Source organism: Prinia subflava, chromosome 1, assembly GCF_021018805.1.
Source record: "Prinia subflava isolate CZ2003 ecotype Zambia chromosome 1, Cam_Psub_1.2, whole genome shotgun sequence".
NCBI lineage: Eukaryota > Metazoa > Chordata > Aves > Passeriformes > Cisticolidae > Prinia > Prinia subflava.
Window position 1 is genome coordinate 107,583,480 of NC_086247.1, and position 17,581 is coordinate 107,601,060.

Below are 17,581 nucleotides of genomic sequence, written 5' to 3' on the forward strand. Positions count from 1 at the left end.
CAGAGTGAAGAGGCCAGGGGGTGAGCTGTGCTAGGACCTCACAGTTCACATACGGAGGATGCAAAGCAGCCCATATTTGCTGAGCAAATGGCAGCAGGAACAAAGACATCAACTCCTCCCAGTGCTGTTTTTGCCCCTTGCACACCACTGGAATGGAATTTACCTTCCCAAATGTCTTGTGCTCCATATATAGGGTGAAAAAAATTTTCCCTGCAGGGTTTCTAAGAACCTTGCAATTCAAAATGGCATACAGTTACAGCTGCCATTGAACCTTGAGCTGATACTCAACATGCTTGCCAAGCCTGGAGAACTTTCACCTCTCATGTTTATGAGGGCTGTCATGAATGATGTTGCTCAGTGACAAAATTACTTGCTCTTGTACTCAATTTTCTCACACCAACAAAATCATCCATTATCTGTACAGCTTACACCTTCAAAATAGTAAAAAAGTTCTTATTCCAGTATTACATGTCCTAACATGCTTATCATTTCGTTCAGAGAAACATTAAGTGTAAAACCATCAATGTGAAAATCTGGGTGAATGATGTTTGATTGAAAAACTCTTTATGACAACACAACAAGACTGTTCATTAAAATTTTCTTACATAAATGGAAAATTATATTCACCAAGTTAGTAAGAGTATCTGGATTGAGGTGCTACTGAACACAATAGTAAACACTAGACATTCAAGAGATGTCAAATGTATCTGCTAAGACCTTTGTAAGAAGAGTCAGCTCAATGAAAGGATGAAGGGACAGAGACCTTTTCTTAGATATAACCAGAAGTAATCAAAGATGGCACTGTGATGATACTGAATAGGACTGTCCCTGGTGGCTATTTGTCACTGCTTCAAAATTTCTGCCTTTTCTTCAGATACAAAGCTAACATCTGAATGAACACTGAGATGAACCTGAACATCCAGCCTCAAGAAATGGACCTTCTGGTTTAGAGCTGGAACACCAAGAGGCTCAGAAGCAGTGAGAAGGGCCAGAAGAAAAGTTAAAACTTGATTCTGTCCCCAAACTATCTCATAGCCAGTCCCTGACAGAAGCCAGGTCTAGATTATTCAGATGAAGGTGCAAGCAATTTCTTTAGGAAAATATACCTATTATCTTCACATGCCATCCCCCTCCATCCATGTATTATCCCTTGCCTCTGACAGCTTGCTTTAAAGCATGCAAGGCTGGGCTGCAAGTTGTAGTGCCCCACTGGAGCCCCACAAAAAGGTCCCCCTGTCAGTCTTGCAGCAGGACACCAAAATGGTGTTGGGTACCTCATACCAGGGGTGTCCAGAGGCAAACAAAGCACAGAGGTACGTATGGATCCTGCAGGGTGTCAGTAGAGCAGCCAGAACACTGACAATCTTACAACCTCCCTCTATCTCCCTTTGTGAGCCAGCTCTAATAGTTGAAATTGGCTGCAATCCTTAACCATAGTATTTGATGTCCTGTCCAAAAAATGCACAATTAACCATGCTATCTTTGGATATTCAATATTTAGTAGACCCAGCACTGTTGTTGCCTGGGCTGGGATTCCATTCTCTGATAGCTTCCATATCAATGGAGCATAGTACAAAAGTTTCTAAGATCAATAATTAATTATTAAAAAGAAAAAACAACAGCAACAACAAAAAAAGCCCTCAACAGTAATTCTTAAAAGGTTACAAGGACAGAAAATGAAAAATTGCACGTGGGAAGTGAAAGAAAATTCTGAATATATTTTCTTTGTTTGAAAAGAATTCCCATCAACTTTGTCTTTGCACATCCATAGAAGATGAAGGTTCTTAAGATAAGAGAGTAGAATATGGCACGCAATTTTAGAAATGCAAATTTTATGCAGTCCTGAGCCAATAATACCACTTCTTGAGAGTGCAAATAACTTATTACTTGATGTGATGTGCAGAGAGCTCTTTATCTAAGTGACAGGTCTCCATCCAAGTGAATAAGATAATGCTGCCCAATCTATTTCTATAATCTCAGTGATCTCATAGGTTTTCATTAATTCTATTAAATAAAATGAGAGATGAAAAGTGGCCTATTTATCCTATGCAAAAGTATCAAGAAGGGTTAATTTTTTAGTATTTTCAAAATGAATAGCATGCTAGAGCTATGTGGTACGTTTTATAAACTACAGTAAATATCTGTCAAAAGAATAATCTTACTGAAAACTTTTCCTATCAGATTGAGTCACCTGCATTCTCCTTGCAGCAGGGAGCCACAATCATGGGCCCACATTTCTCTGTTCTAGACTTTTCCCAAACACACAGCAAAGGTGAGCTTTGCCCCACTGACTTAACAATCAAGGTCCTATGGGCCTAAAGTCAAGAACAGTGTTAAAACACATGGCTAGTCTGGAGGATTTAAATCTTAATTTAAATCTTAGACCTCATTGCAGCCTACAATTTCCTCACAAGGGGAAGCAGCGGGCCAGGGGGGCAGGCACAGGTCTCTCGTCTGTGGTGACCAGGGACAGGACCCGAGGGAATGAGGCTGTGTCAGGAGAGGTTTAGATTGCATATTAGGGAAAGGTTCTTCACCCAGAGGGTGTTTGGGAACTGGAACAGGCTCCAGTGGTCACAGCACCAAGCCTGACAGAGTTCAAGAAGCATTTGGACAATGTTCTCAGGCACATTCCTGTGCAGGACCTGGAGTCAGAATTTGATGATCCTTGTTGGATCCTTCCAACTCAGGATATTCTGTGATTCTGTGACAAAGAAAAGCCAGATCTTTTCATATGCTACTTTCCACCACAGGGAATTTTCTGATTGCAAAAGCTGTACTAGCGGCTGTTACTTTTTCTGTTTATTACAAAATATGAAAGAAGAAATGCTAGAAATGATATAAGTAGCATCTTGTTGCATATGAGTAAAACCTCACAAACAAAGGCCTTGTCAAACCATGGCTCAGGCCTGCTGCTTTGGCTAAGTACAGCTAACAGCTGGCCTGACCAGTTCCTGTGAGAAAAGAATGAGCACCTATGAGAAGAAAGACTTTACCCCTGTAAAACATTTTCTATTTAGGAGACAGGTACGTAAGCATCATTAGATGTGTTTGACAGACACACACACAAGCTACTACTAACCAATGAACTGAGTAAGCCAAAAGTTACTAACCAATTAGAATGCAACACAACACTTTTAGGAAACTATATAAATATTGGCTGGGTACAGTAAAGATTGGCTGTGGTGCATGAAGAAACAGGTTTCTTTGTCCATCCCTGCTGTGACAGCACAGGAATACCCAAATGGAAGCAAGGGACTTGGGCTCAGCACACAACCATTTGAAAGAAAAGTTCTCTCCCAGCGATTCAGTTTCTCCTGTATGCAAAGCTCTGAATAGGAGAGTTCAGATGTGTGCACTGCTGCAGATACAATCACAGAACAGTTTGGGTTGCAAGGGACCTTTAAAGGTCATCTAGTCCAACCTCCCTGCAATGGGCAAGGAATGTCCTCGTGCTCCTCATGATAGAATGAAATGCACTGGCAGAGGTCACAAATGGCTGGCTTCCTTCCTACACAAGCCCGCTCTGGAACGTGCCCTTGGGTCTTAATGTTGTGCTCCTGATGTTGCACTCAGATGACAGCAGCAGTCATTCATTCACTCACTCACTCATTCATTTCTTCACAAGGAAGGAAGAGGTGAAGCTATCAAAGAGAACTGGCAAGAGCCTGCAAGGCCTGATTAAGCTCTCCCAGGCTTTGGGAACAAAGCCAAGAAAAAAGCCATCAGGCTCTCCTGTCTTTCCTTGGTAACATTTTTGTTCATGTTTAGATGAAATGCAACTAGTAAAAAAAAAAAAAGCCAAAAAATCCCCGTTTCCCTTTTCCTGCTTGCATTCCCCATGGGCACTCTGGCAGCTTGACAAAATAGTAACTGAGAATAAATGCTGCAGGGCCAAGTCCTGGCTGCAGCTGAGCTCTGTGTGGGGAGTGCCGGGGAGCTGCTGGGCCACCAAAGGGAGCAGCTGAAGTGCTGCACTGCCAGGCTGGTTTTGCAGCCTTGGTTCCCCAGTTACCCACCATGGGACACTCATTTTAGGTCTCACACAGAACAGAGCTGGATCTTCAGCAGTGTTCAGAGTGGTGGGAGAGCAAGCAGCCTCCCCTGGGGTAGAGGTGGTTCCATCAGCCTCTTCCCCTGGAACCAGAACAACCTGGTGACAGAGCGTGGTGTCAAGACTGCAGGAGTTAAATGGGTGCATATCTTGCTTTGCCTTTCAGAAAGTGCAGAAAGACTTACTCAGAAATTTCACATCTACTTTGAAAATTCAGTGCTTGAGAGCATTTATTTTCTTTGAAATATGAAATTTAATGGTCTTCTTGCATTTTAAGCACATAGAAACTGCCCTCTTAGATCAGACCAAGACCCCTTCTAGTCAATAATCTTGTCTGATAACAGCTACTACTTCACACCTTGGGAAGTGTGAAAAATACAGACCAGGGTCCATAGCTCTAGTTTAGCCTCCAGAAGGGAATAAGCAGCCTGTCTGACCCAGAGGGAAACAGGGCATTTTGGTTTGTACTTTGCTCCTTTCCTAACAAAGTCAGGATTCAATTTTCCCTTTGAAGAACAGCTGAGGGTTGAGTTGAAGGTTCCACAGAAGTATCTTTTATAACACTCAGAAACAGTTGCCATTCACTAATTGTCAACTCAGAGCCCAGTATTGTATTTGGAAAGTTAGGACTGCTTTGTCCTGTGTGCATCCATTTGTTCCCATCCACGTTACCTTCCTTTGCTGCTTTGTCATCAGTGTTCAGTGCCCTGAGAATCTTCTGCAGCCCTACACAGGCTCTTTTCCTTTACCATGCTACAGAGATCAGGTGAAACAGCAGCAAACCTCCTGTCCCTCTTTTCCCCTTTTCTAGATCATTTCTGAACACTCTGACAAATTGAGATCTTTGCAAGGATATGTTGGCAATCTTTTATTACTATGAAAACAACCATACACTAGTTACTTATTTGCTGATGAGAAGAGTATCTCTAAAATCTCAGGGCTGCTTAGTTTCTCCAGCAGTTTCCTTGTGAGGGATCTTGTTAGATCCCTATTAGTGGGATCTCTCTGTCCATTGATACATTCAAAGGACCCCCTAGCTAACTCATCCTCCTAATTCTATTTTTGAATAGTTTCTATTAATTATCCCATTAGAGATGTCAAGCATACCAATCTGCAGATGCCAGGCTCAATCCTATCAATAGGTACCCACCCCAGTTCAGGATAAACAGAAAATCTTAAAAGGAGTCTGAATTAAAATACTGTTTGAATTAAAATATTGTTTGTTCAGCTTTGAAACATTCATTCTTTTTGTTTGGCATGCATGCATGCACACATGCATGTATACAGAATTTTCAGACCACTGAGCAAATACACATCCCATTATGAAATCGAAAAATCAAACTCTATCCTAATCCAACCAACAGTTAGCAACCTTTTCTTTCAAAGCTGATATTAAGCATGGTTTGACAAAAGAAATAAATTACATGTAATTTATGCAAAATCTGTAATTTCAAAATCTTGTTTCAGTAATGCTTTAATATTTTTTCCAGTTCATTTCCTTCTCTTTTAAGTGTCATGTTTCTAGACAAATCCTCAAACTGGGGCTTGCCAAACCTATTCCAAAGCTGCAGCACAAAAGCAAATCATAAGCACAGCATCTAACACACCTCTGCAACCTTCCAGGAAAAATACACATCCATCATGTCTCTTCCATCTGAATTTCAGCATAATCTGTTTTCCTGCATCTGTATTTCCTCTGGGAAGGAAAGAAATGCTTTTATTTCCCAATAATTTATCCTACCCTATCTCCCTCTTAATCCCACACAATCACCAGTGGAGAATTAAAAATGACAGAGGAAAAATAAAATCAAGCTGACATTCTTCACCTCCTTGATTGTTCAAGTCCCTCAGCAAAATTTGTGCTTACTGCACCAATATAAATAAAAAAAGGACTACTTTTCAATTTCATCTACTTGCATATTTTTTATGTGGTTAAACATAGCAGATACATGCCATGCATGCTTACACTTTTTTATTATTATTATTTGATCATTATGTCATTTTAAACAGCTAGGAATACACAGTACTAGTCAATAAATAAATGTGTAATATTCAGATTGTTGCTTATTTGGCTTTAATAAAAATGTCCACAATATTATTGTTTGAATCAGGAAACATTTAAGACAACTAATAAGGTTTGCTTGGTTTGTTTCCAGTATGAGGAGAAATAGGAATAGCCACAGACAATTACCCCACCTTTTATTACTCAGAAGTATTATTCTTATTCTGTCCAACCACATAAAAAGTTAAAGAGATCCTTACTGACCGGTGGCTGCTAGTAGATCGATGTTGACCTAAAGTATTTCTGATAAAATCAGAACAGGGGTAACTCTTAAAAAACTGACAACATAGTGATAAAAAAAGATGTATTTCTAAAGGATTGCTGCTGTGCAAGAACTAATAATTGCAGGACAAATATGTGAATTTATGTATTTCCCTCAGCGTTGTAAACATATATATTTCAGTTATGGTTACTGCCCTCTTGTAGCCTCTGGTGACAGACAAGAAACTGCAAATTTAGTCCAATTTTGGCAACCTGAATGTGCACTGATAACATTTTAAAAACAGGGAAAATGACAGGAAGGGAATGGCACCTTTGCAACGCTCACAGCAAGCTCCTCTCTGCTTAATGACGAGAGCACAGTCCTTGGACAGCACTGGACACTTCTCCCTTTTGCACGTCACTTCCTTATTCTGGAAAAAAAAAAAAAAGAGACAAAAGCTATTGCAAGCAAACCAAACCCAAGGCTACCATTTCTTGCAATTCAGAAAATAAAATCTGGGACCGGCAGTCTGCTCTTTTGCTTCAGGAGAGGTCCTTGTGATTCAATGCATCTTTCTTCTCTTGAAGTCTCTTGAAGGAACATAGAAAACAGTCATTGAGTAATCCAGGAGCCCAAGTAAATGGCTTTTAAATCCCACTTAGACAATAATTTGTGACTGCAACCAGTCTCATACAGAAAATGTGCTGCACTGAAGAAATTCATATTACTTAAATGAACAACTACCTACACGATGTGCTTGTTAAAACATCCTCAGGGTCTTGAGGAGCTGTCCCACGAACTGCACAGCTCAGGAATCGCTTCTTACAGTGACAGGAGGACAAACGGCAGAGAAAGAGGTGGTAACCTCAGAGAAGACAAAATTGTGCCACTGCAGAAAATCAATTTCCTCTAGAGGTTCTTTAAAGAGGCTGCTATGTAGTATGTCAGATTAGTGTAATTCATCTTTCTCCCCAAAATTATGAGAATCAATGAAACACCACAAGCAGACAAAGTCACTGTACATTACAGTGTCATCTTGCTGTGGCAAAAAGCCAATGATTTCCCAAGGCCAAAGAGCACATTGACCACATTAAGGAATGTCAATAGAGGATGTGCAACAGCAGGCAGCAGAAATACTCCATTTATTGCCTACCTTGCCTCAGTGGTGTTAACCCTATTGGTTACCCCTGCCATTAAATAGGTGCAGAAAACAAATACTTTAGGTGTTTCTTTTAGCATAATTTTGCTACTTCAAATTCCTTACTTAAAGTAGCCCTCTGAAGTCACCTCCACCTATAATTAGTAGCTCAGTTCATTAGGTGACACAGGTGGCCATCTTGTACATGCAAGTACACACCTCACCCAATCTTATGACTTAATTAGAGACCAAAAAATCAAAGGGCTAGAAAAATGTAAATCATAAAACTAAAGAAAAAGAAGCTGTGCTTTCCAGTCTTTTTATTTTGCTCCCTGTGGCCTTATTCAAGGTGCCTGTGAAGAATAACATGCAGCTTTTATTACACCCCAGCCCTTTGTCTAAAATCAGAGGTTTATTTACTTCAAAGTCACTGCCTGATCTGATGGGAGCTATAAAGGCACTTCAGTCTTATCAGTGTAAATGAGGACTCACTCTCACCAAGACAGTGTGAAATCAGCAAATGTGAAACAAGCCCTAAAGCACAGCTGCAGCAACACAAACGATTTACTGTAAAAAGCCAGGTCACTGCTACGTGCTGCCTGTTCTGCATCACTCCAGCACTGCACAGCAACCAGAAATGCAAGTTAACCAGCAGGTTAGGCTGAATTTACGGCAGGTCTGTAGCTCTGGACTGGCATAAAGCAGCCACAACACAGAATTGCAACTGGTTCAATATCTCTTCTAAAATGCTCAGTGGAATCTTGATTCCCTTTACAGGAACATGGTGCCCCATAAAGTCTGTTGAAGGGCAGCAGAATTGAGCTTACCAACTCAACTACAGCCTATATTTTAAAGGGTTCTGCTAGGGTCTGATTGCCTTTCATGAGTTTGCTTAAGGAACGATTTGATGAGCCTATCAGCTCCGCTACTTTCATCTGTGGGAAAACCTTCTGCCCGATGAAAGTGGGTGTGAAGGAAAGGCAAAACCCAGTTTAGGATTTGTTCCTGTGGAGAACACAGTTCCCCGAGATGCAGCATGCAGAGAGAAGCTTCTGAGAGAAGCGAGGTGCAGAGTGCCCTTCAGAACCAACCTGGCTGGGCTGGATGTGTGTAAGGGGGGGCAGTGGGCAGCTGCCCATTGGACTCCTTCCTCAAGGACAACATTATTGTTGCAGATGGCAGAGAGAGGGACAAAAAACTAACACAGCTCTGCATTTTTTTTTTAATTCCCTTGTTCACAGAGACCTACTGGGGCAAATTCCTCATGCAGCCCAGCTCACCAGGCAATTTCTCCCCTGAGTGCTGTCTCCCTCCTTCTGCCCTCAGGTACATGCTGACATGGTTTCTTCTGGTTGGGAATGCAAGGAGTTCCTAAGGATGGCCCCAACACACGAATTTCAAACAGGAGATACTTGCTAGTTACTATTCCCAGTAGAAGCTTCCTGTTTCCCCCACACTGCTAAAATCAGAAAAATTCTCTCCAGTGATGAGCTTGATATCACTGAGCCACCCCAGGGGGCCAGCCGAATTTGGGTCTTGCTCTTCTTTCCTTATCACCAGCAAAGCTGCTGGTATAGCAGGTTTTCTGAGAGGGAAGATTTTGAATTCATGTGCTGATGCCAAGGGCTGTTTTGCATTAAGCAGCTGTTCCACATGAAGAATAATAGTGGCCCACAGTGCAGTGACAGGAACTGAAGGGTCCTTCCCCCTAGGAGGGTGTCTTAAGCATTAGGCTACATTTCCTTTCTGTATCTCGGTAGACTTTAAACTATTTGCTGTTCAGTGGCCTGGCTTCAGCAGAAAGGGGCTTGTTCTTCATGCTCCCACAAGTCACTGGCTCTTACAGCAAGGGTACTTGTGGGGAAAGCAGGAGGTGAGTCATTGAATTGCCTCTGGATGTGGAGGGCAGCAAATCTGGAGGACTGACTCAAAGCTCAGTCATTACAGCACAGTGCTAAAAGGTGGGAAGGAGATGCCATACTCACCACCCACTGCATTTTTTTCATTTGTTTTTTGTTTGAGTGGGGTTTTTTCCCCAAATTAAAAAGGAAGGTTAGCTCTGTCCCTTGGAGGAGAAGCTGCATCTTCCTGCCTTAAAGGGCTGCTCCATGTATGCCAGGTAAATAGGGCCAATCTTTGCCAGAACAAGAAGAGCAGCTAAGCACTAAAACAGGATAGGATTTGCAAAGCTGATGTTCATCCTCTCTAGCTTGTTATAGGCAAGGCCCAGACGGCTTCAAAACAGGCTGTTTCAGATGTCACCCCAAGCTGCCTAACTCCCTGTCATCAGGGCTGGGCTGCTCTTCCAGAGTGTGAGGTATAGCATCACTCAGGGTTGCAGCCCCACCACTCCTCGTGGGGCCTTTTGCTGAAAAAACATGCAGTAGAGCCACAATTGCAACATACTGCTGCCCTGGCATAGTCCTCATGGCAAAATCCCTCTTGAAGAGGAGATGAGTGTAGCTCCAGGGAAGTGCATCCTCCTACTGCTTCTATTAGTATTATTACTATTATGCCAAAATTCTTTTTTAAAAGTCCTACTGTTTTATCTCAACACTGTATCTTTTGGAAAACAAGGTCAGCAGATGTGGAGGAAAGGGTTAATGTACCATGCGGATCCATCACAGGCCTGCAGCAGATAAAGGGGGCTGGTAAATCATTGTTTAGTCTATTGCAGTCAGGCATTATCCAGTGCAGATCTCCTGGGTCCACTGGGTGTAAAAGTACAAAAATAAAACAAAAGAGTAATTGTCATCTGGAGGCCGGGTTTTTTGCTTCACCCAGTTGCCCAAAACACTGCTCTTAATGTCTACTGTCCATCTGCTTGTTTCGCTTCTGCTGCCTTCTTCCCTCCCATTTCACAAGGGCAAAGCGGAGGCTGAGAGCAAATGGGACTTAAGCAACAAATCCTTTCCTTCCAATTATGTCCCCTCCTACCCCCAGTAATCATAACATTTCATTACTTGTCCCAGCCATAGATTTAGAAAGTCACTAAGTAGCTGCATGCAGGAGAGCTGTGTTACCAAGCCTCCATCTGTGCTGTCAACAGTGTCTCTGAACCTGTTGAAAGCTCTCAGATACTTTGAATTTTGCTGTTCTTAAGAGAAAACTTCTTAGACGGCAACAGCCAGCAGCCAACAGTTATGGGAGGGTAGGGGATTTTTTTTTTCCCTTTTGTTTAAAGGACATGCACTCTGGCACCAAGAAGTGCAGAAGAGACACATGGCCCATAAATACATAAACTGTTTGCTAAGTCAGAAACCTGGGAGTCAGTCAAATCTATAATAGGATCCCAAGATTCATAATAAATAACTTTTAATTATAGTCCTGCACAATAGTTATTTTAAACAGATGGTTTATAGATTCACATCTGGGATTTTTTTTTTTTAATTTAGTGCTCAGGCACACATACACAGAAAGGGACAGAACCTCAGCTAAGGTTTCTATTAGTGTTGGAAAAATAAGTATTTTTTTAAAAGAGGTCAGGCTGATCCAGAACAATGCTGCCGCTTCTGACGCAACTCCCCAGTCAGCACTCAGCTCAGCAAAGGGTTCACTCTGGAATCCCAGACTCCTCTGGAAAGGAAAATTGAGGGAAGTGCTGGAGGATCACCCTGGGCTCCTCACTGCACTCACCAAGCACAACTGCTGGAGAACTCGTGTTTTAATGCATCTGGGGGAAAGATCAGAAATTTTGCTGGGTGTCCCAGCAAATTGTTTCTCCCCTCTCTCACACTTTGCCAGTGAGAACCAAGGGTCTCCTTAACTTGGCATGCAGAGGTGATGTCAAATTCTCACACAGCAGAGATACACTAACCAGACCCAATATCATTGCTACTGCTTCATGTTGCCTTTACTACAACCTCCTCTCAACGCAATTTGTTCACCTTCCACATACACTTCATATTTCTACCTTCCATCAAAGAGCCCCACACAAAACAGCCCATTCTGGCGACAAATTATATCAAACTAACAGTCTTAAACTCATATGGTACAGCTAAATAAAATGCCAACATGAAAAGAAAAAAAAAAAAAACAAAAACACACACACACACACTTAAAAGGAGTCTGAATATTTGGCAGAGATCTTGGAGAGGATATGTGCCAAACCACAGTTTGGAAGCCACGGCCAACTTTCTACAGGGTTCCCCACTGGACTCCTGCCGGCTCACAGCAGCCACCAGGAGGATGGCTCTTTTCAACCTGGATTTGGCTTCAAGAGGGGAAAAAAAAAGAAAAACAGGAGTCTGCTTCATTTCTTCAGAATGGTACCAAGGAGTCCTTCCATCAATGGTATCCTGAGTCCACTCTTGTGCTGTAGCAGCTGGCTGCAGAAAACATTGCAGATGTGGTTTCTCAGGGGGCCAGATGTCCACAGTGATGGTCTGGGGTTGCTTTTTTTCCTTTCTTTTTATGTATTGAAAATGCTTTGAGGAAGCTTGCACTGCATTTCTGATACCCTGAGGTTATTAATTATTTATACTGAATGGGAAAAATGTTACTTAAACTTTCATTTAACCAAAAAAATGCTGTGGAGAGAAAAAATAATAAAAGCAAGAGCAACAGATGAGGTAGAAATACCAACTACCATTAATGACTAATCCTGGAAACATTCATTTTGTACCATTATTCATCACAATCCCACTGGTAATTCTGACAGGACTCCTCACCAAGTAGCTCAGGGCATCCTTAACTTTCTGCTAGGAGAAGCCTGTGGGATCACCCATGAAAACAATAAAAATTTTCAAACAATGGCAAAAGTTACCCCCGAGGAATTCGGGATGGAGCTTTCAAATACACACATGTGACCTTAGAAGAAGAAAGGGCCATTTAAAATTAATGAAACAAGTGTATTCAATTCACATAGGCAGCCTCTCCACCACCAGGCAAAGGGCAGGCTCGAACGCAGGCTCCCGCCTCGTGCCGTGATCCCCGTGCTCCTGGGCCATGCTGCTGGGCTCTCTGCCAGATATTGCACACAGCCAGAGCATCCTCTCAAGCACACAAGAAGCCATGCTCATGCTACACAAGCCACAGGAGCAAAGGTTTGGGCCAGCACTGGTCACAGGCTCTGTCCCTCAGCAAAGCTTGGGAGCTCCCAAGCCTGTACCTGCACCAGTGTTTACGTGCAAACAACCCCGATGTTGGGCCAACTTGAACTCAAGAACAGGCTCAGACACATGCCTAACTCATGGTCTAGACAAATCCTGAGGCTCTTTCCAAAAATAGTGCCCTTGCCTCTTTGGCACTCCTGCCTGGAACTCTCTGTCTCAGGTCCATTTACAAACTTCCCTTTACTTGACAGAGCTGATGCAAGCAACAGATCCCTGCTAAAACTGTGGGACTGTTATCTTCCATGAGCATCTCTCTACCTGAGCAAGAGCCACACAATTAGGCTTCAGGGAGGAGACATCACCCCCCAAGGAGAGATGTTTGCAGACCCTTTGAACCACTATCAAGGGAGATGAGGACAAGGTCTCATTTCCCTTGTGCCTTTCCAATTATCTGCTGGTTTGTTTTTTTTTTTTCCCTTGCAAAACAGATTTTGTGGGTACAGTAAAAAATGGTTTAGCACACTAGCTGCATTTCTAAATTCAAGGTGGAAAAAATATTTCCTTATGAAATGATGTCTGTTCTCTGGAAAATGATAGAGTTCTCCACATTTGCTCACATAAACCTACAAAAAGCAAGGCATATGCTTCACCAAGAGAGAGAAAGGTCCCATTATTTTAAGCACGTAAAATTGTAATGAGACAACTCACAGCAGTGAAGTCAAACATGCTTCAGTACCTTTAGCACTAAGTCCTTGCCTGTGGCAGAACATGACCATGATTTCAGCATGAATTGCACTAGATACAAATGATAGTATTTTAGTTCAGTTCACAATCTCTCTTTCCTTTTTGGAGCACAGCACTTGGTGGCCTCCGATTTGCCCCCTCATCCCTGTAACCTGTTTAGCTTATCTGGCCTCTCAGAGTGAGCAGGGAGGAGGCTGCAGCCTTCCCTGTGGTGATGCCCAGTCAGCATCACCCAGCCCCCTTCATAATTCAAGCTCTCCCTGCTCCCTAGGAAAGATGATTAAAACAAAGGCCCTGCTGAAAGATGACACCAAAATTCACTTCAAATGGGTACTCCCCACTGCTGTGAGGAAGACATGAGTATATGGAAGTGATTCAGGACAAATCACTCACAACCCCTTACAGACTGAACAGGGGTTTTTTTATTTTTTCACTCTGCTTAATGATGTTCACCAGCACAAGAAAATTGACCTTGGTGGCCTGCTGCAATCGTAACCCTGCCTGACAGCAGCCCTCTGCACCAATATTTGGAGAGAAGAAAGCACCATCTCTTCCTCCCACATTAGCTGGCATTAATACTGAGGCTGCAGCTGGGGTCAGGGTCCCAGAGCATCAAATGTTTTGCAGCACATTCCTGCTCCAGTGAGCTTAGGGACCAAGTGGACATGGCCAGACACAATTACTGTAACTGCAGACTGAGTCAGCTGCAAAGCCAGAGCACGATGCAGACTGTGTAGCTCTGTCTCCCTGTCTCCACCTCCAAGTGCAGCTTCAGGTTAAAGTTCTTCAGCTGCACAGTTACAGGCAACACTCTTTACCTGTCAGCAGAATAGCATAGCAGTTTTCTAGCAGTAAGAGACAGGGCCTTCACAAATTCCCAGCAGTTCATACTGTAGTAAAAAAAATACCCATAGTAATCTGAAGGGTTACACACAGGGATTCTTGTGGGAGACCACGCCTTCACATTTCATGAGATGCATACTTTTAAATTTCACGTCTTTTTCTGTGTATTTTAATTCACAGGATTATATTTCTACTTTGTCAAAGAAGAGTTTGAACTAATTATCAGTAACCTAGATCTGATGACAATACCTAAGGAAAAGGTAGTCACAGGAAATACCTGTCAATTTGAAGCTCCAGCTGCTGTACCCATGCTGCTGTAAAAGGTTACAGCTCATTGACCCAGCCCTGTAAGTTTATGATCTTCCCCTTGCTGGATGTTCTCAGCTACACAGATCAGTCAGAAAACCTTTTGGATGATTAATTCCTGACTTTCACCCATTTCAGCTAAATGGGTGATGCTGAAGGCATGGTCCAGCCTAGTCCTAGTCCAGTTTACCCTGTCTGAAGCTGGTGAAGAATTCATTCTCCCAGAGAAGTGACAGGCAGTTGAGGGCCATAAAATATTCCACCACCTAAGCTTGATCAACCAAACACAGCTGAAGTAGCAGACACGGAATAGCATTGCTGACCTGAGTGTATCAGCTCCTGGAGCATACTGGTTCCCCTTAAATGCCATAGGCTGGCTTGGAGAAGGAGAAGTCTGCAAAGAAAATTGGTCTGAAAACAACCTAAAAAAATTCTAGTCTTAAAAATCATTGAAGATGACACTCATGAATTATCAAGTGATTTCATAGAGAGCAAAGCAGATTACACCAAAGGTTTAAAATAAATTATTAAATCATTTGAATTCAGCAAATTTTAGACCAAGCCATAGTGTCATGTTCTGGCTCATCTCAAAAATTAACCCTGGCCATCAAAAAAGTGCCCTAACAATATTCTGCTTTTGTTTCTTTAGTAATGTTATCCCCGTAGCATACACTGTTATTTTCCAGTAGATACTGTCAATAAGAAGAAAACAAATCCATTAAAACAATAAAAAGGACATCAAAATCAAAGCACATCAAAATCAAAGTCTATCAGTTCAGAATTCCTATTTTTGATACCTATTCTTCTATTACAAACTGAATACTGACCAATAGATTTTTTCTTCTAATGTTGTGAATTAAAATTTGACATTTATTAAAAAGAGATGCATTGACTGTTTTTCAAATAAGTATCATTTCATTGTATTTGGATAGGCTAAATCTACAAATATATTATCCAAACTATAGTTACCTGTCATTACATCTTTATTACCTCCTCTGTCTGAAGCCTGCTTACTCGGTCTTTACACTGGAGATTTCAGCAGTGGCAAATGCTCTCGTTTTGGGCTTCGGTCTGTTCTAAAAACTTTGAACAAAGCAGCCCTTGAGGCCCATGTACTTCTTAAAGACTTTAAAAAGCCCAATGGGCCTCCTAACTTACTCTGCAACAAGTCATATCCCATGAAGAAACTCACTTCTGCTCAACACAAAAACAGGGCTACATTAAAGAAAAGGAAAGAAAACGAGCAGGGTCCCCTGCTGCTCTGTCTGGCCAGAATCATGTCTTTTACTGCCCATATCCTCTAAAGAAACGATGCTCTCATGATACATTACCCTAATACATCACCAAGTGACAGTTTTCTCATGATACTGTATCCTTAAAGATGTGATGCATGCCAGAAGCAACGACAGGAGATCTCAGCTGGGGGAGAGAAAGGGGAGGGGGCTTTTTATTTTCTTTCAAATCTTTAAGATACACTTTGGGGTTTTCTAATGTTATTTTGAGAGGAAAATCCCTGTCAATCGTAGCTTTATAATCCAGAGGACTCCTGGAAGTTTTGCCGTACAGCTTTTAAACCAGAAAGCACAAAAAAAAAAAGTCTCTTCATTTAATTGAAGCAAGTTTTGAAACAGGACCAAAACGCTTGAGGAACAACAACCAAATAAAAATAGTAGCCCAAAAGAAAGAAGCAATGAGAGTCTGTTTTCTATTACGAAATTATTTAGGCAAAAGGCCTCCAGACACTGCTGTTTTAATGAACTTGCAAGGAAACTGAGCGCTGACCCTGAATTTGTTTTCTTACGTGATCTTGCCTGTGCTACGCAGTGGTTTTAGAAAATAAGAAAAGGTTATTCACAGCAGTCTGCAGGGAGAAGGCACAGCCTCCAAGTTGTCAGTCAGTATAGAGAAGAGCAAGAAGAGACAAGGAGTAGGAGCAGAGGAGGCAAAAGCTTTCAGAGTCTTTTAATGCTGCCTTCAACTCGCAAAGGCTCATTCATTTTTGCTGCAGTTGCTGTTTGGCTGCTAGTAAAATCTTGTAGGGGCCATGATCATCCTGGTAATGGGCAACTCATGGCAGGCATCACCCTCAAGCTGCCTTGATTCAGCTGCTGCCAGCAAAGGAAGGCTCAAGGTCATGGGAGAATTAGTCAGAAAATGTTATGACACCGTGATGTTTAATTTGACACATCTCACTTCTGTGTGTTTCTACTTCATATCTACTGAAACCTCTTTACTTCCACCAGATGCAAAGAAGAAAGGTAGAATAAGCTTTCCTTTGTTGTGATTAATCACACTGCCAAATTAAGTCAGTTTGTGACTTTCAAAACTTCAGCCAACCCTGCAGCTAATAGGAGAAAAAGCATATTTTGCCTTGTGGACTAAGCAAAAGCGATATGGAAGTCATTGAGAAGAAACTAAAAGCCAAAGCTGTCAATGTCACTTTCACAGTCCTTGAGCTGACTTTGACCATATTTTGTGGCCTGGCCATGGCTGCTTTTGGGTGAGATGTAACAGCCCTCAATCACAGCAGTGATCACTTAGCCACATAACAATACCACTGCAGTCAATGAAACCACCCATGAGAGCTCAGAGCCTTGAGTTGAGCTCTTCAGTGCAGACACATGCACAATGCCCTATGCTCTGGGTAGACCCTGTTAATTAAACACTTATTTTTAAATGCTGCTCTGGAAAAAATTTGCTGTCCAAAATAAGAAACTCATCTTGCACAACCACTTTCTTCTTGAAAAATCCAGTGGTTAAAACATGTTTTTGCATAATTGTAGCCCTGCAGGGACAGTTCTCACTTCTGAAAAGCAAATTCCCTTCTCTCTGTTTTGCACATGTACAAACAAACAGATTCTGTTATGTCCAAAGCTTGCAAATCTCAACTATAATAATACATTGAATAGAAGCCATACAAGCAGGTTTTTTTTTTCCCTCAGCCTGTGTTCCCTTCACTCCTTCCTTTCCTCTGCCTCACTTGCACTGTGGGAAGTAAAAAAAATACCTGTTTCTGACAAGTAAATGGAGCTGACATTAGAGCGAAGCTCGAAGGTGAACAGGGTATGCACAAGTCATTTGTCATCTTGACAAAGTGAGATTTGGTCACCAGTGGGACACTTGAAAGACATCTGAACAGTTGGCCTTGACCACCAGCATTTCTTACAGCTTATAAAGG

At 42.0% G+C, this 17,581-nt stretch overlaps 1 protein-coding gene across 1 annotated transcript in view; it reads right to left on the reverse strand.

Moving 5' to 3' along the window:
• BMPER (BMP binding endothelial regulator) overlaps positions 1-17,581 on the reverse strand; it is a 147,621-nt gene that overhangs the window by 116,535 nt on the left and 13,505 nt on the right. The window contains exon 3 of the mRNA XM_063406681.1: positions 6,649-6,748. Coding sequence (XP_063262751.1) covers positions 6,649-6,748 — 100 coding nt within the window. The remainder of the gene's footprint in view (positions 1-6,648; positions 6,749-17,581) is intronic.